Source organism: Balaenoptera physalus, assembly GCF_965194825.1.
Source record: "Balaenoptera physalus genome assembly, chromosome: 5".
NCBI lineage: Eukaryota > Metazoa > Chordata > Mammalia > Artiodactyla > Balaenopteridae > Balaenoptera > Balaenoptera physalus.
The window spans coordinates 80,125,437-80,147,858 of NC_138884.1; the positions used below are offsets into that span (position 1 = coordinate 80,125,437).

The 22,422-nt window shown below is 39.5% G+C and overlaps 1 protein-coding gene across 1 annotated transcript in view; it reads right to left on the reverse strand.

Moving 5' to 3' along the window:
* The window catches only part of GABRB1 (gamma-aminobutyric acid type A receptor subunit beta1), a 423,421-nt gene that overhangs the window by 379,057 nt on the left and 21,942 nt on the right, over positions 1–22,422 (reverse strand). Inside the window, exons 2-3 of the mRNA XM_082462487.1 lie at positions 22,280–22,371; positions 21,771–21,838 (exon numbers count right to left, since the gene is read on the reverse strand). Of these exons, the coding sequence (XP_082318613.1) occupies positions 21,771–21,838; positions 22,280–22,371 (160 nt within the window). The remainder of the gene's footprint in view (positions 1–21,770; positions 21,839–22,279; positions 22,372–22,422) is intronic.

Below are 22,422 nucleotides of genomic sequence, written 5' to 3' on the forward strand. Positions count from 1 at the left end.
GCTACAATAAAGTCAGGGAGGAAAATGAAAGAACTGAGCAGAAAGTTAGAAAGCATGGTATACACAGAAGGATCAGCAGAGCCAAAAAGAGGCCAGGAACAAGGTATGTGTCTCTGATGAATTCAAAGCATTGGTTCAGAATGTTTAGGCTTCACCACCTCTGGTACTTAAAAGGCCACAGCACAAACTGGGTCTTGAGGCACACTGTGGCAATAGAAGCTCTGTGCTTCTGAGACTGTATGCAAAACAGTTTTAAATTGGTGATCCATATGGTTTTAATTAATTGCACATATGCTACAGGGTTTGAATTGCTAGATGGCCCCTCTCCCCACCCCTTCAGCCCCATATCTGAATAGGTACATCTATATCCACCCGTGAGTTTGCAGCCTCTGTGGGAGATCAGGCAGGAAATCAGGGAGGAAACAATGATCATGCCTTACTACCACAATCTTGTCTTTCTGTGCCCTCAGTTCAAGTCTTCCCATATTCCTTCCCCATAGTGGCATGGCCTCCATATTGTTTCTGTGACAAGAAGGGACTCAGGTTTATTCAGCACCCACTAGATACCAGGTTTTCTGCTTCCTATATGGTGGTTTTAATGATATTTTGTATACAGCTAGATGTCAGCTGGCATCCTTTGAGACTGAAATAAATTAACCCAAGCCCTTTATCCTTGTACTATTAAAAGTCCAATGTTTTCACTGGGATTTTTGTACACGTCCAGATACATCTTCACAGTCACCTCTGGCTCAGATTTGCAGTTTCCTCTGAACTCTTATTATCATTCTGGTCTTAAGTATATGACTGTTTTCTTCCCTGTACTTCATGCTGACCCAGATGTGGAACTCAGCACCGCAAAACCCTCCAACGAAGTATTTCTACGAATAATAGACTTTTCAGAAAAAGTGGAGAAACAATCACATTTTCTATCACAATAATAAAAAATAACATAATATTGAATAACAAAATCTCTGTTTTTGAGTCCCTCAGCCACTCAAACACTGGGAATTATTGGCTGAGAACTTCAATGTTTTGTCTAGTTTTTCAACATTTTTGGTTCCAGTGTTCCTCTTCATCCTGACCCTCTATTTTCTGTTCTGCCCTCAACTCTTCTTGTATTATTTCTTACTCAGAGAATTTTAGCTCCTTTCCCCTTCTTAAATCTAGACATATATTATTTCCTAAAAGTCATTAACATTTCCCCTAAACAAAGAGCCAGTTATTCTGGGTCTCACCATTCAGCACCACAGAGTAATTGGTGGAGACTTTGAAATCCCAATCTTCTCTTTCTTCCCCTACTCCCCGCCATTCTCAGCAAGTGGAAAGGGCAGCCCAAAGACTTATTTCCTACCGACATAAACTATGCCTCCCTGCTTGAGAAAGAAGAAGTCTTGGTGAGTGTGAATGGCTTTTCTTTTTCTTACCCCAACATCAGAGACGAAGATATTAACAGAGAGAGCATTCACAAAGACAGAGCCAGAATCCAGGGCGGGCCAAGTAACGACCCATCCCTTTTCCACCATGCTGCTTTTCCAGAACAGATGGTGGCCAGAGGAGTCTCTATTAACTATTAAATTAAGGAAACATAGGGGAAAAGAGGGTAGAAGGGAAGAAAAGATAGAAGCAGAAAGAGGAATTATTAATGATATTGAAATTGAGTTTGTCACGGAAGTGTTTATTTCTTTCCTGTATTGTGAGAAGCAAAGAATGTGAAGAGTCAGGAAGTAGAATGGCACATTGTTGTTAATTTGTTCCTGAAAGTAAAGGAGGCAATTTGGGGAAAAATAGTCTTTCTCGGGCTTCCCTGGGGCGCAGTGGTTAAGAATACGCCTGCCAATGCAGGGGACACGGGTTCGAGCCCTGGTCCGGGAAGATCCCACATGCCGTGGAACAACTAAGCCCGTGCGCCGCAACTACTGAGCCTGCACTCTAGAGCCCGTGAGCCACAACTACTGAGGCCGCGTGCCACAACTACTGAAGCCTGCACGCCTAGAGCCTGTGCTCCGCAACAAGAGAAGTCACCACAATGAGAAGCCCGCACACTGCAACAGAGTAGCCCCCGCTCGCCGCAACTAGAGAAAGCCCACGCACAGCAACGAAGACACAATTAATTAATTAATTAATTAATTTAAAAAAAAAAAATAGTCTTTCTCCCAGTGCTGAATGTCTACCTATAGCAAGGTATTTGCAAAGAAACTGTCCAACAATGATGATAGGCACGTATCTCTAGACTCTCTTTGAATTTAAATTTCATCAAAATTATTCCTTGCTTCCCTGAACTGTTTGCATTGGCCTTTACTTTTCCCTTTGTATCTGGAACTTCCAAAACAAATAAACAAACAAACAAACAATTTCTTGGGGATTTCTAATCAGCGTCTCTTAAAAATACATATATTTACTGGCTGACATGAATCTCTCTTTTCTACTAACTCTCCAATAAAATCAGAAGTTAAAGGTTACAAAATAATGTACTGGTCTGGTAATTTTGATTATGAAAGACATTCTGAAATTGTATATATTCAGACCTCAGTAAAACCCTCAACACATGATGCCTGAAACTGTAACTTTTCCTAAAGCCCACTTTGTGCTGCCCCCATCCCCCTACGTCAAGAACTTAGTATTACCCTTGAACTAAAAAGGGGAAAAGGGGGGGAGGGACAAATTAGGAGTTTGGGATTAATATATACACACTATTATATATAAAATACGTAACCAACAAGGACCTACTGTATAGCACAGGGAATTATATTCAATATCTTGTAATAAACTTAAAGAATATGAAAAAAATAGATATATATGTATGTGTAACTGAATCACTTTGCTGTACACCTGAAACTAACACAACATTGTAAATCAACTATACTTCAATTTAAAAAACAGAATAATTAAATTTGAAAAAAAGAAGACAGAAAATATTTACCATCTTAAGCACTTAAAAAAAAAAAGGTAATTAAGTTCTGGCTTGACCTGACCTGTGTGTGCCTGAACCTGTGTGGGACCCAATCTTCAGTGACAGCAAAGGCACAGTTAACTGTGTCCTTGCTCAACTCCCCACTTAGACATAAGAGCACAGGTTATTCTTTAGCTGTGAGGGATGAACAAATACAGCAAGATCTATATTGGTGATAAGAGCACTATGCCTTATATAATACAAAAAAAAAAAAAAAAGTAAACCTGAAAGCCTGTAATGGCTTTAGCAGAATTTAAACAGCCTAACTTTGCATTTTTGAAATACAGTAAAACAGTTTATTTCAAGCAAGTTGTTTCTCCCTAAACTATGTTCCATGAATGTCTTCTACTTTATAAATATACTGTCCTTCAGCAGTAAATCCTTTGCTTTTTATTTCTGTAGAAGCAAGCCAAGTGATTGTTATATTGCCATCATTTCAACCAAGCCAGAAGAAACAGAGATTTAAAATTTTTCTAATACGTGTCTTTAATTTTTTAAATAAAAGTATTTAAAATGTATATTTCTCCAGGAGACAGAAAAATGAAAAATCTCTCCTGTACGCTATGCGGTAATAATAACTTGCTATTTTAACCTCAAGATGCCAGCTGCATTTCATAATGTAATTTCCCAGTTCTGAAAGGACAGTGATGAAATGATCTGACCTTTACATATTCCTGTTTGATTTCTCTCTCAGTGTTCAGTCAGAAAAATAAGAAGAGCTAAATATACCTGAGCCTTTTCTGTCTTTTCTACCCAGAAATGGGGTGTCTAATTAGCTTCCCTACTCTCCCCACCAAGAAACAATTGGCATGTTCCTCTTTTTGGGGTTGATCCCTGCCCCCATTGGAGAATTGTGAAGTGGAGGGCAATTCTTTCTTTCCACTGGCAGGAAATCTTGTAAATTGAAAAATAACAGATTTTAGATTTTCTGAGTCTTCATCTTGGACTCAAACAAACAAATCACCCCTGCAAGCAAACCTGACAGGAAAATTGCTGTGTTGCCTGTTTTATGGGCAATGACAAGAATGGCAATAGAGAGAGGAACAAGAACCTGGGCTCCCACCAACCAACCCTCTCCTTTGGTGAGAGTCATTTTTTTTAAGTCTTCCATCATGAGAAGATTAAGAGGTAAGGTTTTGTCCAGGGAAGTAATCCCGCTGAACTGGAGCAAGAATACCTACTAGCCAGCATGCTTATGTTTATTTTGAGGCCTGAAATTCAAAACTTGATTCTTTTAGGTGGGATGCTGCCTGATCCTTCACTTAGAGAAATAAAATACTTGTTTATTAACAGCATAATTCAGACCAGAGTGAACTCTGAAATGGAAAGAAATGACTGTTGGATAAAATGATAAGAGGAGTGTGATATTGTGATTTATAATAAGAAATCTATGTTTGGTCTTCCTGCTCCCTACCCACCTCAGCTTTTGGCAAACAGCTTGTAAAATTCCTTCAAATTTCTAAGGGCTGAGAGCAAGAAAGGTGTGTTTTGTTATGTTAATGAGGTGACTTTTGGAAAGCGCCAGAAGCGGGAGGTTAATTCAGAACAGCCAACTGAGTGATTAGAGGATTGCAACTACTAGCCCCGTCCCCTTACCCCCAGGGATAGACAGGGGCTGGAGATTGAGTTCAATCTACAATGGCCAATGATTTAATCAATCATGCCTATGTAATGAAGCTTCCATAAAGACCCAAAACGACAGGGGTTCAAAGCTGCCCAGTTGGTGAACACTTGGAAATTGAGGAGAGGAGTGGACCTGGAGAGGGCGTGGAAACTGTGCCCTTTCCCCATACCTTGCCCCATGCATCTCTCCCATCTGGCTGTTCCTGAGTTATGTCATTTTATAATAAATGGTGCTCCTGTAAGTAAAATGTTTCTCTGAGTTCAGTGAGCTGCTCTAGCAAAAAATAATCAAACCCAACGTGGAGATTGTGGGAACCTCTGATTTATAGCCGGTTGGTCATAAGTACAGGTAACAACCTGTTCTTGCAACTGGCATCTGAAGTGGGGGAGGGGACAGTCTTGTAGGACTGAACGCTTAACCTGTGGAATCCAATGCTATCCCTGGATAGATAGTGCCAGAACTGAGTTGTGCTGTAGGACACCCAGCTGGTGTCCAGAAAATTGCTTGTTGTATGTGGGGAGCCTCTCAGCGGCCCCCTCCCCGACACACACACACACACACACAATGGAATTGGGTCCCAGGACCCAAAAGAGAGGGTTAGATGTCTGGCTCTTAAGTCAAATAGGATTGAGCTCCAAACACAACCCTATCACAAATCAGCTTTCCTGGTCTCAGTTCTTTATCTGTGAAATGGGGATATTAAATATTCCTATCTCAGGTGGCTCTTGTAAAAACTGATGTCAAGTATTTATTGTGGCACCCAATACATGGTACATTTCATTATATTTTAATAACTATTTCTAGTCTTGACATTAAGGGTTGTCTTTTTTCCTGTACTAAGTACAGAAGTATACACAGACTTGAATGCATTATATTTATTTATTTTTATTAATTAATTAATTAATTTTTGGCTGCATTGGGTCTTTGCTGCTACGCACGGGCTTTCTCTAGTTGTGGCGAGCAGGGGCTACTCTTCGTTGCGGTGCGTGGGCTTCTCACTGCGGTGGCTTCTCTTGTCACGGAGCACGGGCTCTAGGCACGCGGGTTTCAGTAGTTGTGGCACGGGGGCTCAGTTGCTCCACGGCATGTGGGATCTTCCCAGACCAGGGCTTGAACCTGTGTCCCCTGCATTGGCAGGCAGATTCTTAACCACCACGCCACAAGGGAAGTCCCTGAATGCATTATATTTAAATTCAATTCAACATGATTTTACTCAACCTGCCCTGTGCAAAAGGCACTTTTCAGGCACAGTCTTCAGGAAGCTCTTGAACACCCTTGGCATTTGAGGATTTAACGTCTTCTGAATCTCCTCTTCATAACCACCATGAAGGTTAGTGACATGGCAACTTTTTCGGAGATATAAGTTTGAGTACTGTGCATTATAAGGTCAATAAGTTATTTGCTCCAGAAAGAGCCATTGAATTAATGACAGTCCAGTCAAGTGCCCTGTCACTGCCTCTAAGTGTGTGGTTGTAGTCTTCTTCTTGAATTATACATACTCTAAAGGGGATCAAAATGTGAGGATTTTTGACGATCTTACAATAGATTGTTTGTAAACATCAAGTAAAAATCTTAGAAGTTCAAATTCCTCAACTGCGAAGGGTCTTAGAGAAGTGTTCTTTCTCTTGTCACCCTCTTGTCTTTGGATAGAAGAGCCATATAAGCCAATTAGGACAGATATAATTATCTTTTTTTATTCCGAAGCTTTCTAAGGACGGACACTTCCCAGATACTCTTCGTAGCTGCTTCCAGCATCTTCTCACTCATTACAGTCAAGATGTTCTTCCTTATGTCCAATCTAAACTTTGCTTCTTTCCTCAAGTTAGTTCTCTCAGAAGGGGCATAAAATCCATTCTCTCTTCCTATTTTCGATAAGTACCTAACACAGTGATTTAAGTGACATCTTGCATGCAAATAGGTCCAAGGTGATTTAAATAGGTGAATGGATCAAACATTTTTATAATCCTGAAGATATAAATCAAGCTACTCCTTAATCTTTACAAAGTTTAACTCTGGCCTAAATAATATTAATTGCTAATGCGTTTCACCCTAGGACCTATTTTGCTAAGTATTAATAATGTTTCCTAATTTTTGAAACATATGTTTAAATGTTACCAGAAATAATGATGTTTTATGATCTAACTGATTTATGGCCTAACTACCACACATAGATGCTAAAGCCAATCTACCTGGGTGCAAATCACAGCTCTATCACTTACTAGCTGTGTAACTTTGGGCAAGTGTCTTAACTTTTCTATGCCTCAGTTTCCTTAGCTGTAAAATAGAAATAATAATGATGCATACTTCATATGGCTGCATTATGAATTAAGTGGGTTAATATTTTTAAAGTACTTAGAATTGTACCTGCTTTGTAGAAGTACACAATAAGTATTATTATTATTACTACGACTCCAAGATGATTTTCTAGGCCTTATGACTCATATCTGATTAGTCAGTAATCTTATCTCTACAAACTTCTTCATACTATTTTCTCTCCCTGGCATATCCATCACCTTCCTACCTAGATTATTCTCCTCTTGAACATCTCAGCTTGGTTGTACTTTCTCCGTCATGTTATGAGTTGAGATCTCATTTTTAGGGCCCTTTTTTTAGTGTTACTTGTGGTCAATTATGACCTCATGAAAATAGTTATCTTTTAATAACTTACCTTCTCAATGAGAGTCTTGGCTGTTCCTTGAAGGAATAAAGTAAATCCTACAATATTTAATAATGCTTCCCAATTCCTAACAAGTCCCTTTGCTCTTATAAAACTATTGGTAAGTAAAGGTGAGCTCGTAGGTGAGGTTTTTATTTGTTTGATTATCTCAACCTTTAATATAAAAATTCTTATTAGGTTATCTCATCCACTCTACCTAATTCCATTGTTGATATTCATATAAAGCACTCATAACAGTGCCTGGTACACAGTATGTGCTCAATAAAGAATAAGAAGAAGAAAGAGGAGGAGAAGGAGGAGGAAAAGAAGATTAAAAAGAAGAAGCAGGTTATAAATAACTTATATTTTCCCCAGTCAGACAACACATTATCTCATTAAGCCTTCAATGACCTAAGAAGAAAATATAATTTATTCCCATTTTAAAGATGAAGAAATTCAGACTTTAAATGGCATAGGATGATCATAAATCCTGACTTTCCCAGGACAGTGTTGGTTTACATTTCTTGACCCTGGTAATATTAATAGTGTTCCCTTTCATTCTCAAAAGTTCATGTTTGGACCGTAAATTATATGATTACTCTAAAGTTAACTAATGCCAAGGTAACAGGGCCTGTAAGTGGAGGGGTTATAATCAAAACTAGAAGTCAACTCCAGAGCCCTAATCCCTTGGCTAAGCCCATGGAAAACCACGTATCCCATTTCTTTCACATACCAGGGAGTAGCACAAAATGTGAAATTTAGAGAGGTATTGGGGACCATACACAGATTGAAACTTTAAAGTTTGAGAGGTCTCAGAGTGACACCCAAGAGAAAATAATCAGGAGGAAAGGTGTGGGAAACTCTTTCCATTTTTTTCTATCAGATGTCACAGAAGAGTTTCACGATTAGAAGTAGTACTGTGTTAAAAAAAAAAAAAAAAAGAAGTAGTACTGTGAATTTCAACTGCCTGATGAAAATCCCAGTATTGAACAAAAATATTATCATATTTGATTATGCAAGATGTGAATTCATGTTATTCCTGATGTCCTGGCATTAAAGAGGGAGAAATTCATTACAAGCCTGGGAGATAATAGTAAAATAATTTTAAAAATAGCAGCATTTAACATTCATATAGTAGTTTACAGTTTATACATCACAGGTACAGACCGTATATTTGACTATGATTTATCTCTTTTGATTCTCACTGCTCCCTGAAATAAGTAGAGCAGAAATTATTACTTCCATTTTACATGGAACTGAGAATCAAAGGCATTAAGTAAGTCACGAGATTCATACTTGAGAGTATAAATTAGGATACAACATCATCCTGACATTTTAAAGTGATTTAAAATTATTCAAATATAACTCGACAGAAGAACATTCAAGGGGAATGTACTTAAGGAGAAAAACCAAAATTATATACACCAGATGGGGAGTGTCTGGACTTGAAAAATTGCCAGTGTGCTTCCCACTAGACACTGATTTTATTTTATTTTTTATTTTTTTAAATTAATTTTTATTGGAGTATAGTTGCTTTACAATGTTGTGTTAGTTTCTACTGTACAGCAAAATGAATCAGCTATGCATATACATATATCCCCTCTTTTTTGGACTTCCTTCCCATTTAGGTCACCACAGAGCATTAAGTAGAATTCCCTGTGCTATACAGTATATTCTCATTAGTTATCTATTTTATACATAGTATCAATAGTGTATATGTGTCAATCCCAACCTCCCAATTCCTCCCACCCCCACCCCCTTTCCCCCTTGGTATCCATACATTTGTTCTCTACCAGACACTGATTTTAACTATAAGATTCATCAGGTTATTCAAACTACAAGATGTTATTGCCACCTGGCCCAGTCAGCATGGACACTATGTCTCCAGAGAATGGAGGTGAATTTGTTGATTTCACATTTTAGGCTGCAAAATATTGGGTATCGCTGTCAGATCAAGCAAAATGCTTTTCGAGTGCAAAGGATCAGTGTGGACAGCACAAATGCTGTCTCAGCACATCTCAGCCATTGTTTTGAGCTGTTTCATATTGGCTCCTGAAATCAGGAAACTGCTGATTCTGGGGAAAGTATGAAATAAATCCTGTTTCCTCCCTTTCCTCCTATCCTTTTCTAGTCTCTGTCTCTTTTTTTTTTTTTAACTGCACAAGATATGTTTATTATTATTATTATTATTTTTGAGTCTCTGTCTCTTAAGCAAACCTGTTCTCTCATTCAACCATTCATTCACACACTGGTATAAATGCAAGAAATAAAGACTAGCATCATTAGTGCCTCTCTCAGGTGTTATTTGCATTTCAGCAGGAATCAAAGCAGAAGATATCAAAATCTGATGATTGCAGGACTTCCCTGGAGGTGCAGTGGTTAAGAAACCACCTGCCAATGCAGGGGAAACGGATTCGATCCCTGGTCCGGGAAGATCCCACATACCGCGGATCAACTAAGCCCATGCGCCACAACTACTGAGCCTGAGCTCAAGACCCCTCGAGCTGCAACTATTGAGCCCACACGCTGCAACTACTGAAGCCCACACGCCTAGAGCCCGTGCTCCACAAGAGAAGCCACCATACCGCAACGGAGAGTAACGCCCACTCGCCGCAACTAGGGAAAGCCCGCACACAGCAACGAAGACCCAAAGCAGCCAAAAAAAAAAAAAAAAAAAAAGATCTGATGGCATTTCAAGCAGGTAGCTTCTGAAATCACCTTCTGTAGGTGCTCCCTGCCTACAGTACTGAAAGGGTCCCACATTTCCACTCAAAAACAAACCTCCACTCAGTGAGACTGAATAGTATTGAAAAAGAATAATGGCATTTGTTTTGTTTGAGTTTGGGCTCATATATCTTTGCCCATTTTGCAGAACCAAAAGTGCAAATCCTTTAAAATGTGCGAAAGCTGAATGGTAACTAGGCAAAAACATAATTCACCAAGATATGTTTATGTCCGATGACTGTGATTTTTGAACACAGTAGGGCATAGGTCATCTGTAATCTGTCATGTCACCCTGAAAGTCATTTCTTTCCACAATTGCAGAAAACCAGGTTATAAAATCCCCTTCACACTTCATGACAACACGGCTTGCGGGGGTGTCTCCCAAAATGGGGTTGACATAGATGTAGGAGATAGGCACCAATAACCCACCAAAAACTGGATACGACTTTTCAGTTATGTGAGTACCTTCCACTCCAAATTTTTCATCTCGTCTTCGTCCTCCCATTTCCAACTTCACAACTTCTAAAAATCAGTTCCTGCCACATTTAGCCAAAAGTTTGCAACTGACTAACATTAACCTTCATACTGAATCTTCTTCGTCTCTTCTCATCAGCCTCAATTCCGCAGTCGGTTTGAACCGGGATTTTTGCGCTCTGGGTTGTTCCTTCGGGATGTGCTGAATTGTGTGTGTGTGTTTGTGTGTTGGGAGTGGGGGCTAACAGAGAGGTGGTGATGTCAGTGGAAAGAATCTCTTATCTCCATTTAATGTGGTAGTTGATTTAACACATTTACTGGTTATGACAAATTACTGTGTGAGTGTGGAAGTTTCAGACAAAAGTTGATGTTTCAAAGCAAACATCCATGTTTGGCTAAGGATACAGTTACAGCAGAAATGACTAGATAGATAGATGTAGATAGATATAATAGATATTATATACATATATAGTAAATATATATATTTCTGGATTAGATATATTATTTACTTTATATTTTCAAATTTGATAAATTTCCTTGGTTGTCTTTTAAAATCTAACTTACCTCATTCAAAATCACTCCAAATGGCTGAGGCCTTTTCATATGCTTCCCTTTCTGTTTGATTTTCCCTCTTTTTAAATGCCATTCACTTTGTAGTCAGCAGTCCAGGTATTCTTTAGTAATTTCTTAAATGTTTCCAGAAATATTGAAAGTCCAGGTACCAGCATACAGATGACATTTTGAAAAATGAAAATAATTCACTAATTTTTAAAGATGATGAAAGTTATGTGTGTATACATATTTATGCATATATATGTATATATGTACGCTGATATTTGTCATGAAATGATTTTGTGTCTGTAAAACTGGCTGTGCCATGTGATAAAGTTGTTTCTATGGAAACGGCTCATGATTCATGATCAACATAAAAGAAAATTACATATGAAGGTATAAGGTAGACCTGACAGAGAAACTATTAATTTCTGAATTAGAAAATTTAAATGCCATTATTACTAACACTTTTTACAGCTAGAAAAATTCTTTTATAGTCCTAATAAATGTTATTAAGTCCCTATAATGTGCTAGGAGCTACATAGAGAGCATAAAGAATATAATCCTAAACTTCCTGTAGCTTACATGGTGTTGGTGGTGAGGGGGTGGAAGACAAGGTTAATAAAAACCTTATACGAACTGAAAGAAGATCATTATGTTATATTGGGTCTTTTGTCTTTTCAGAGTCTTGATTTGTTTATATGCCCTACACATTCTTCCTCCAACAGATTCCTCTTCCATGTGACTACAGCAAAGCTCTATAGAAGAAAGATGACTTCCTGTGGGTGTTGAAGTAGATCTAGATGCATCTGGGTGGGAAAGACATTGCAGGTGGGAGGAGGGAGAAATGATGGCCTTTGACATGAGAAAATGTTCTAGGCACAGGTAGGATTTCAAATAAATGTCATTGAACTGTCTCTATGGAAACCACAAAGCAGTTTCTCTTGACTAGAGAATTGTATATTATTGTCTTGAAAATAATAGATCAGAAGAAAAAAACCTCCCCATGAGTCACAAAGGGTTAGAGTAGGCAGGGACCCTGAGTTTTCAACAAATCTGTTCCCCCGCCTTCAGGAAGGATCCCAAATAAACTTTCTCATTCAAACAGGATTCACTCCTAGCAACTTCCCTGATTAATCCATTCAGCAACCAGAAAGAGACATCTGGCCTCTAACTTTCCTGCTGCATCCAGAGGACCTTAACCCATACTCTTTTTCTGCTGTGGTAGGGACTGCTAACAGCTACCTTCTGTTTGAACCCTCTTTTGTTTGAATCTATTTCTCTAGCTGCTTCTCTGCCTTCTTTCCCTAAACTTGATGACACACTCTATGAATATGCCTTTGCTAAAATAGGTATCCACTTTCCAGGAGACCATCTGTGGGGATAGGGCTCTGTTGAAATCTTGTTTAAAATCATCCCCACCAAGCCATTCAAATGTTTCAGCTCTTCTGCAAAGCTCCTGGGAGTCACTTTTGAATTTCCTGGCAGCTAAGCTTCATTTCTGTTGGTCCCACTTGTGCTGTCTATTATACCCCGTCTCATTTCATTGCCAAATACACTTTCTACAAGAACTCACACTGCTTTCATGTGATTTCCCATGGAAACACAGTGTTCCAGAAGGACTCTGAATCATTTTAGGGATGTGATGGAGAAGAGAGCAGATGCTGTGTAAGTGGGTTCCACACACATCTTTTTTTCCCATCTATATGGTTTTATAAAAGCAACTGAAACAGTGTACAAAAGTCACTTCTCTGGGTGAATTTGAAAAGTAGGTTCTCAATCTTATCAGGGTCTAGGTCCTCCTAGATAAAGAACAATGTTGCTACAGATTAAAGTTGACTGCACTTCAGTCTCTGTCTTTGGTCAGCACCCTTTCTCCATATCTCTAACTGGTTCATTTCAGCCACCACATTTATGCACCCAGGACTTCTCCCTGTAGAACCTGCTTTATATGTGAACAGAACTAGAAGGGTCACCAAGAAATTAGTCTTTTCAGGATAGGTCCAACCTCCAATATTCTACCGCAGTGTTCCCACAAGTACCTTGCAACAACATGCTCTGACTTTTTTTTTTTTAATTCTGAAAACATATCTACTTCAACGGTGAACAAGATGGTTGGTGCTTCTTTTCCTGTTTCCCTCCCTGGGCAGATGGTGCCATATGTGCCCATCACTCAATATGGAACCCATAGGGCATCCTAGGCTCACTGCCTCTCTAACTTCCAACATCTAACCAGTCATGAAATCCCTCTGATTTGCCTCTGTTTGAATTTCTCTTTTTTCCCCTCTTCTTTTCTATTCTGAAGGCCACTGTTCTCCTTGAGGCATTTATCATCTCTCATCTGGACTCCGAAATACCCTCTAATGCTTCTTAACTAGGAATGTTGGCCCCAGTTTTAGCCTTCTCTACTTCATCTTCCACGCAGCTATCAGAATGATCTCTCTGAAACGCAAAACGTAGCACCTGTTAAAACCTGTAGCAGGATTCCTGTATTTCAGGATTAGGATTCATTTCCTTAGCATACACATTCCAGCATCATTTCTTCTTTCTGTCTCTCTGTCTCTGTTTCTGTCTCTGGCTGTGTGTGTGTGTGTGTGTGTGTGTGTGTGTGTGTCTTTTTAAAGTGAAAATTTTAAATATTTAAGATTTTTAAAAAAACAGTTCGGGCTTCCCTGGTGGCGCAGTGGTTGAGAGTCTGCCTGCCGATGCAAGGGACACGGGTTCGAGCCCTGGTCTGGGAGGATCCCACATGCCGCGGAGCAAATGGGCCCGTGAGCCACAACTGCTGAGCCTGCGCGTCTGGAGCCTGTGCTCCGCAACAAGAGAGACCGCGATGGTGAGAGGCCCGCGCACTGCGATGAGGAGTGGCCCCCACTTGCCACAACTGGAGGAGGCCCTCGCGCAGAAGCGAAGACCCAACACAGCCATAAATAAATAAATAAATAAAAATAAAAAATAATCAGGTACTTATTAAAAAAAAAAAATCAAACAATTCAGAAGGGCATATTAAGAACAGTTAAGTATCCCTCCAAGTCATACTCTTAGTCCTGGTTCCACTTCCAAGACACAACCACTGTTACTCATTTCTTGTACATTCTTCCAGAAGTGGTCAGCGCATATACAAAAAAATATGTATGTTTCTAGAAAGGCTTCTTTTTAGACAAGTGAGAACATTCAATAACACTGTCCTACATCTTGCTGTTAACATCCTGTCTTATTTCTTGACAATCTTCCCTGTGCCCTTTAAGTTCTCGCAGTAGTGAACGGCTTATAATTCCCAGAACACTCCATACTGTTTTCAGGCATACTTGCCAATGCTGATGCCTTTCCTTTTGCTTGGAAGGTTCTTCTTCTCATTTGCAGCCTACACATGGTGCTCACTACTATTCCTCCTTAGGAATTAACCTTTCACCATGCCTTAGAAACTGCTCCTCTATGCTCCCATAGGACGCTGGACATATATGTCTCTATCAGAGCCACTACCACATTGTTTTAAATAACTTGGTTTCTGCATTCTCCTCTACGCTGTAAAATATTGGGCTGGCCAAAAAGTTCGTTCGGGTGTTCCCATCACGTCTTACACAAAAACCCTAACGAACTTTTTGGCCAACCCAATATTTGAAGGTATGAAACATGTCTTAGTCATTTTTCCATCCCTAGCACCCAGTTCAGGGCACGATAAAAGACTAAGTGTTCAGTAAGTACATGTTGAACCAAAACATCCCATGACCAAGGTAACTATGGATGTTTCAAAAATCTTCCAAAAGGGAAAAAAAATACTTTACTTCAAGAATAGAGATTTTAAATATTTTTTTAAAAAAGACTATAAACCCCACAAGGATAGACACCCTATCTGCTTTATTCACTAGCGTGAATTCACTAGCTCCTGGGAAAATGCCTTTAATCTTAAATATACAATACGATGACAGTTTTATTGGGGCTGTAAGAGGGAAAACACATTAGGCACTTAATGGGGGGGTAGAAGAAAAAAAACTATTAGTGGAAAAACAATGAGGACTATGAAGATTCTAAGAAGGGGATACTGGGCTCACTAAAGAAAACCCATTGATCTTTCATTCTTCTTCTGACCAGCCTTTTTTACTAAGTTATCACCAGTAATAGGAATTAATTTTAAACCATTTCTTGAGCATTTCTGTCAAGGGCTAAGTAATAGATTGTTATGTGCTACTGACTATAACTTCCTTCAACAATCATCAGTCAAGAGACTTCATGAAATGCATGATCTTCTGAAAACAGAAGTATTCTAAAATGCAGAAACTCAATCCTGGTATTACAAAAAATAGGATTCACTCTGCTGAAAAAGCTCACGGGGAAACTGTATTAACATTTAATCAACAGCAAACATATACCATTCATCCTCCTACTATCCTTAAGTGTGATAATGTCATCTGAGTTATTGAAACTCAAATCATTTGGAAATATTTAATACCATTTTTTTTCTTTTGTAATATTTTACCTTCCCTAATAAGGCAAGATTAGATTCATGTGTGTTTTGAGGGTGCTATCAAGACTTTGGGGGCCTGCCATGACAAAAAGCACCAAACATTTACAGAATTGACACTAAGTGATGGTCAGCGGAGATGAACACTGTGGCTTCACCCCTTGCTCCCAGACCACCTGATGGAAAGATTTTAGGTGCGTTGGGCAAATCTTTGGGATATCCAGATCTTGGAAAATAAAGGTTTCCTTCTGTTTCACATTAAGTGTTGAAACATTTATTAGTTTGGCAATAGTTGAGCAATGTTCCCTGTTTGAATACGATGGACAGTACCAGATGGAAATACTTCAAATATGGTCCTGGCTCCTACACTTAATACAATATAAACCAGGCATCATTCAAGTCTCATTTTAAAGGCCATGGATTCAACATTTCTTGTTGCTGTCTTTGGGAATGTGTTTAGGAAAAAATGGATGATAATGCTATGACCAATTAAAATGGTAATCCAAGGGGCCCCAGATTGCACACAATCATTACCGCAACGTTCCCAGGAGATTACCGGAGTTGGCACTCAGTTGGAATTTAATAAATGCTTGTTGACTGACACATCTAAAAGGAGAACAAAATGGAATAAGATGGAATCTAACAGGAGAATACGATGAAGAGGAAGAATCTTGATTTTAACAGAGTCTAAAATCTTTAATAGCCTAAGTTTATATGGTAGATATTTGAACTGGAAAGAGGTTTAGCAATTGCGTCAATTACCTTCATTTTACAGAGGAGAACCCTGAGGCCTGGAGAAGTCAAGTGACTCGCTTAAGGTCTCAAAGCTAAATGCCAGGAATATTTTTTTACTTGCCTCATAGATAGGAGCCAGACTCTTTTTTTTTTTTTAAAGATTTATTGATTGATTGATTGATTGATTGCTATGTTGGGTCTTCGTTTCTGTGCTAGGGCTTTCTCTAGTTGCGGCAAGCGGGGGCCACTCTTCATCGCGGTGCGCGGGCCTCTCACTATCGTGGCCTCTCTTGTTGCAGAGCACAGGCTCCAGACGCGCAGGCTCAGTAGTTGTGGCTCACGGGCCTAGTTGCTCCGCGGCATGTGGGATCTTCCCAGACCAGGGCTCGAACCCGTGTCCCCTGCATTAGCAGGCAGATTCTCAACCACTGCGCCACCAGGGAAGCCCAGGAGCCAGACTCTTGCAGGCAGCTTGCCTGGGTTCAAATCCTTCTTCTGCCCTTTACTAGATCTGTAACTTCTGAGCAAGTTATTTAATCTCTCTCAACATGTTTCCCCCTCTCTCCACCTCAGTTTCTCCATCTGTAATGGGGGATGATAATTCTATAGCCTTAAATGAGCTACTAATATAAAGCATTTGATAGCCATACCTTATACATAGGATGTGTTCAATAAATGTTACTGTTTTCATTATAGTACACACTGTAATACCTAGTCTGGTCACATAATCCTAAGAACACAGTCCTTCAAATGTGACTGCAAACTTTAAAAAACCTGGATAGGCTTGCTTTGATGTGGCTTAGAGTATAAAAAGATCTTTCTGTTATCTCCAAACAGAAAGACAAAGGGAAGTTTTTCCTCTCTTAGCTTCTCCAGATGGTACAATATTGTAACCCAGCACCTAAAAGTGAGACCTGGTTGATTACTCATATAAGAGAAAAACGTATTTATATCTTTAACTGCTGATATCTGTTCATGCCTTTAAATGGTACTGACCTATTTGCTCTATTTGCAAAGGAATTCTGTTATAACCTCAGAGAATTTACTGACAGCAGCAAGAGTATGTTTAGGTTCTTTTACAAAGCTATTGCAAGCTCCTAGTGGGGTGAAACCCAGTTTGCAATGTTCTTTATTGTGAAGAAGAAGAGTCATTGTAAAGCAGCAGGATAGTGTTGTCCAAATTACTGGGCTTGGCAACATTTTCATAGCCATCATTAAAGGCTGGTGGACTCATAAATATTGACACAGTTAGGAGGACTGCTTATTAGTTTAAGTCAAGCCCTATCAGCCTTATCATCAACTGTTACACTCAATTTTCCCTTTTGAGCACAGCTACCTGTTTAACTACCTAGAAATTAACTTGAAACTTAATTTGAAACCTTGGAAAAATATCATCCTTAGAGAAATTTAAGAGAAAAAAAGGTTCATTTCTTAATAATGCTAGCCCTTAGAATAATGTACTACAATCTTGCTTCTCAAAGTGCTGCCCATATACCAGCAATCGGCATCACCTGGGAGTTGTTAAAAATGTAGGCTATCAGACCCCATCCCAGACCTCTGAATAAAAAACTGCATTTTAACATTTTGAGATCCCAGAGTGATTCAGATACACATTAAAGAATGGGAAACACTGGCTTAGAGAAAGTGGTGACAGGTGGTTATTGTTTGGTGTCACCAAGAGGATGGTAATTAGACATAACTGAAGCATATACCAGAAACCTCTGGAATCAAATATTAAAATAACAGTGGGATTTAACAGTAGTGGACATTTCGTAAATAAAATTTCTTTTTCTTTTGGGTATTATTTAGAAAATTGGCTCATTTTAATTTTTATTTTTTTGGGGGGCGGGTGTTTTTATTGTTAATTTTAATGCCTATAAGAGCATTCACTATGGCATCCATGCATCATAAAGGAAGGAAACAATGAATACACAGTAGCTATCCATTCCTGGGAACAGCTTGGGTTGAGACCTCCTTTGAGTTAGGAATCAATAGATGTCAAGTTTTCTGGGGGTGGTCACTCAGACCATCACGTCTTTAGATCAGAGGCAGAGAGCTCTGTGGCTGGAACTCCTCCTTGATGATCAGGAGCTGCCTCTTTAATAAGAAGGAACGGCTAGTCATTGGAATCTAAAATACAAGGGTTCAACCTTTTGTTTGCAGATAGTTAATATCTTGTTCCCCCAATCTACTACTCTGAGAGAAGACTTACTTACTATTATCTGTGTTTTATTGGGCTTATATTAGCAGGTGTTAGTGGTTATTTTAAGGCAATTTCTGGGGGCTACTGTCTCCTTTTGTTCCAACTGCCTTCTATTCCTCTTCAGTCATCCGTGTGTGTGTGTGTGTGCGTGTGTGTTTGTGTGCGTGCGTGTGTGTGTGTAGGTATACAGCTTGGCAGAAATTGTTAAGAGAGAAGGTTCGAGGAATTTAATTTAAATATATGGAAATCATACTAGTTTTTTTAAGATGACTGTTTAGAAGATAATAGTATGTAGTCACTATCATAGGCACAATACATCCCATGATGCCAAAAGAAAAATCCTTCCTAATTTAATGAACAATATTATTGCCTGAAAAGAAAACTCTTGCTCTCAAGTATGGTTTTTTTCCCTGCGTCAGAATTATTCTTCAGCAGTTTTCCATTCACTGCTCAAAACCAACAATTATTGATTATAGAGATTCTTGACTATAAAAGCTCTCTCTCTCTGTGAAATTTGGGAAAATATTTTAAATCCTGAAGGACGTGAATCAGAAAATACTCTTGATGTGACGTTAGTCTTTAATAAAACAGACAATGTTAGAAACCAATCTGGAATTATATTTCACTTAGCGTAGCATAGGAAAAGAACAAAAATTAACAGAATCTAGTTTTCAAACCCATTAATGTAATGTACAATTATGGGATTTTCCCAGATGTGGAAATGGGTGGATAATAATGGTAATGAATAAAAATATAAAAATGAGCATTGTTTTAGCAATGGATTTTAATCTGAATTTTCTTTAAAACTATTTTTATTATATTTGATGTCCATTTTTATTTGTTGTTAATTTTGTTGAAAATTTCCTATTAAATAATCTCAGAAGTTACTGCCTATCAGGGTTCTGAAACATGCTTAATATAAAAGCAATAAGTCTTATTTCCCATTGACATTTCAACCCTACTTTATGATCTAAAAATCAAAGCATATCATAGACAGTGCTCTTAACCAGGGTTAACTATCCAGATTTTGCTTATATAGAACCCTCAATCCTAAAATTCCTTTGTTTCCAATTTTTTTGGAGTTATTTCCAATCTATGTATTCTCCCATGCTTTGTTATAGATGATAGAAGAAAAAATAAACCGTGGGTCTTGTTGGTAGATTTCATTAAAAAGAGAAGCAAGGAAGAATAAGTAAATCAAGGTTTATTATTTTTCTATGTTCAGTGGTTTCTATTTTCCCACCATGTCTCTAACACTATTGTGGAAAGGTAATGGGTAATTTAGTAGAATATATTTTTTAAAGGTTTATCTGTTGGGTGAATATTTTAAAAAATCAAGTACATATACACACAGTACGGTGAGTAAATAGATTATATTATTCCATCATTAAGAGCTATTTCCAGTGGTACAGCAATTAAATTAATTATTTTTTTTCTGAGCTTCTGTATGAATTCAGTTGAACAACTGATTATACAGAGCTTTTTTGTTATGGTGGTTGTTTTGGTTAAACAGCAACTTCCCTATTCGATTCAGTTTTGGTTTTGTCTTTGGTTTTAAACTGAAAAGTTGTTTGTAAATATAGTCAACAGAATTATACATTTTAAAAATTCTGAAAAGCATAGTACTCTAAAAAGCAGACCACTGGCAAAGGCACTGTTTGCCTTTTGAGTTTTCTGAATCTTCTCCTATTTTATAAATTATCTGTGTGGGTACTTACCAGGTGCCAAAATAAATGACTGAAAAGGAAATTATTATCATCATTTATCTACATGATACAAACAACTTAAACTAATTCACTGCCTAATTTATCCAGTCGCAATGGCATGGATTGGGTATGATTTGTATATGTGCCCATGTTATTACATTCCCCAGTGTTTGTCAATAGTTCATCTTGGGTGCTTTGTGGTAGTGACATGTATGTGAGAGAATATTATAAATGAGTCTATTAAAAATCTTTTCCAAGTCAGAGAATATTCATTGTGCATTGATATTTCAAAATTGTTTTTCTAATACAACCATCGGAGATATTAATTTAAAATAATATTTAAAATAAGCTGTTTAAAGCAGGGGAAGGTAAAACTTTAAAATACAGAAATTTAATAGTCACACTTTTTATTCTAATCCTACTCAATATATTTTAAATATATGTATTTCTTCCCTGACATATCTAAAAAAAAGAAAGAAAAATTCTTAAGCCTTAGCGTGTTAAAACAAAATGACTCACTAATAATGAAATGAAATGACAATTCAATAGCCTCTACAAATATAGAGTGATAAAACCCCCAAAGGCTTTAGTCTTTAAATTATTCAGGCTGTCTAAATTTCTGCTGCCACAATATTTTTTTTCGCAAGTGGAATAAAAATGGCATTTTGCTCAGGTAGATCTAGCTGTTCCCTGGGTGGCTGGTTCTAGAAAATCAACAGGCTTTCCCCCCTGCCTTACAAGAAGCAACAGTTAGAAACTCTTAACTAGAAAACTGCTACCCCACAGTGGTTGGAAAGCGCCAATAAAGAAAGTGACAGCTATGATTTCAATCCATTTGGGATCAGGTTCAGAAAGGCAGGAGGAAAAATGAAATAAAAGAATGAAATGAAAAAGAAATCTTTGCAATGAAAAGATTGCGCTATGCTCCCTAGGTTACTATCGCCCTCTCCTCCCCCCTCCCTTTTCTACTGTCTCTTTGATCATCAGGCTTTTTCGGCATGCTTGGGTTTATAAGGCAAAGCAAAGCATAACTCCAGCCATTCGGTTTGAACTTAAACTCGCAAGATGCAGCAAGACAAATTCATCAACCCTCACGTGGGAACAATACAAGCCTCTCCCCAGAATTTGGCTTGAGCACTTTGACACCGTTGTCTCAGCCTGTTGCTCCTGCCACTCGGTGTGCTAGAGCCTGGAAAGAGGGAGGGAACGCTATGAAACCTCATCTGTGTGCTTGGGTGCTTTGTGGCGGGCCGTGGGTGGGTCCGGCTCACCGGCTGCCGGGACCGTGCCTGCGGAGTAGGCGGCCGCGGACCACCGTGCGGGAACCCTCTGGTGCAGGCCGCCCGGCCGCCGGCAGGTGGTGCCCTACGCCTCTCAACACCGAAGGAAACCCAGCGAAAGTACCGCTGACTCCGCCCCACCGGCTCTGCCGGCGCCACAGTCACCGTCCTTCCCCAAATAGTGCGGAGCACGTTTCCTCCGGAACACCGCAGTAGCCCGTGTGTGTGTCGAAAATACAAACCAGGGCCGGCAGGGTGTGCGTGTGCCAGAGTGGGGAGCGCGCGCGGAGCGGGATCCAGGGGCCGGGGCGAGGTGACCGCCAACGAAACGCAGAGGGCACGGGGACCGGTCCGTTTCGCATCTGCGTAAGCCCGGCTGCCGGGCCAGTCGCGAGGCCACTCACCATGTTCACTTCGGAGACCATGTCTATGCTGGCGACATCGATCCTCATCCCGACGTCCACGGGGGGCCCTACCGGGGAGGTGGGACACATTATGGGCATAATCTCAGAGTGGCCGCAGGCTGGGGAGGGTCGGGGGCTTCCCTGCGCTTACTACATTCTGAATGGGCTCCCGCTACCCACAGCCCTCCACCCCCTTGCCGGGGACAGCCTGGGAAAACAGGTATGGGCACACGAGTGATGCAGTGACTATGCAGAGGGTGTGTCGGGCCGGCGGAAGGTCGGCTCTGCCTGGGGTTCATCCACCTGCGACTGGGGCTCCGGCGTGGTGTGTGTGTGTGTGTGTGTGTGTGTGTGTGTGTGTGGCCAGAGCGTAGAGCGTAGGGCACGCTTACCAAAATGACATGCTGCTTCTTCTTTTTTTTTTTTTTTTTTTTTTTTTGACATTTGTCTTTGACAAGAAAGGAGAACTAGATATGGGTTACAGGTTGAAAAAAAAGATGAAGCATTACCTCCAAAGTCCGGCCGCAAGCGAATGTCATATCCTTTGAGCAATCTATCCACTGTCTCTTTCACGTATGACATGTTGCTGGGCTCATTGGCGCTGAAGGGAAGAAGTAGGGACCGGATTCAGAATGAGCACAAACTGCGAGCA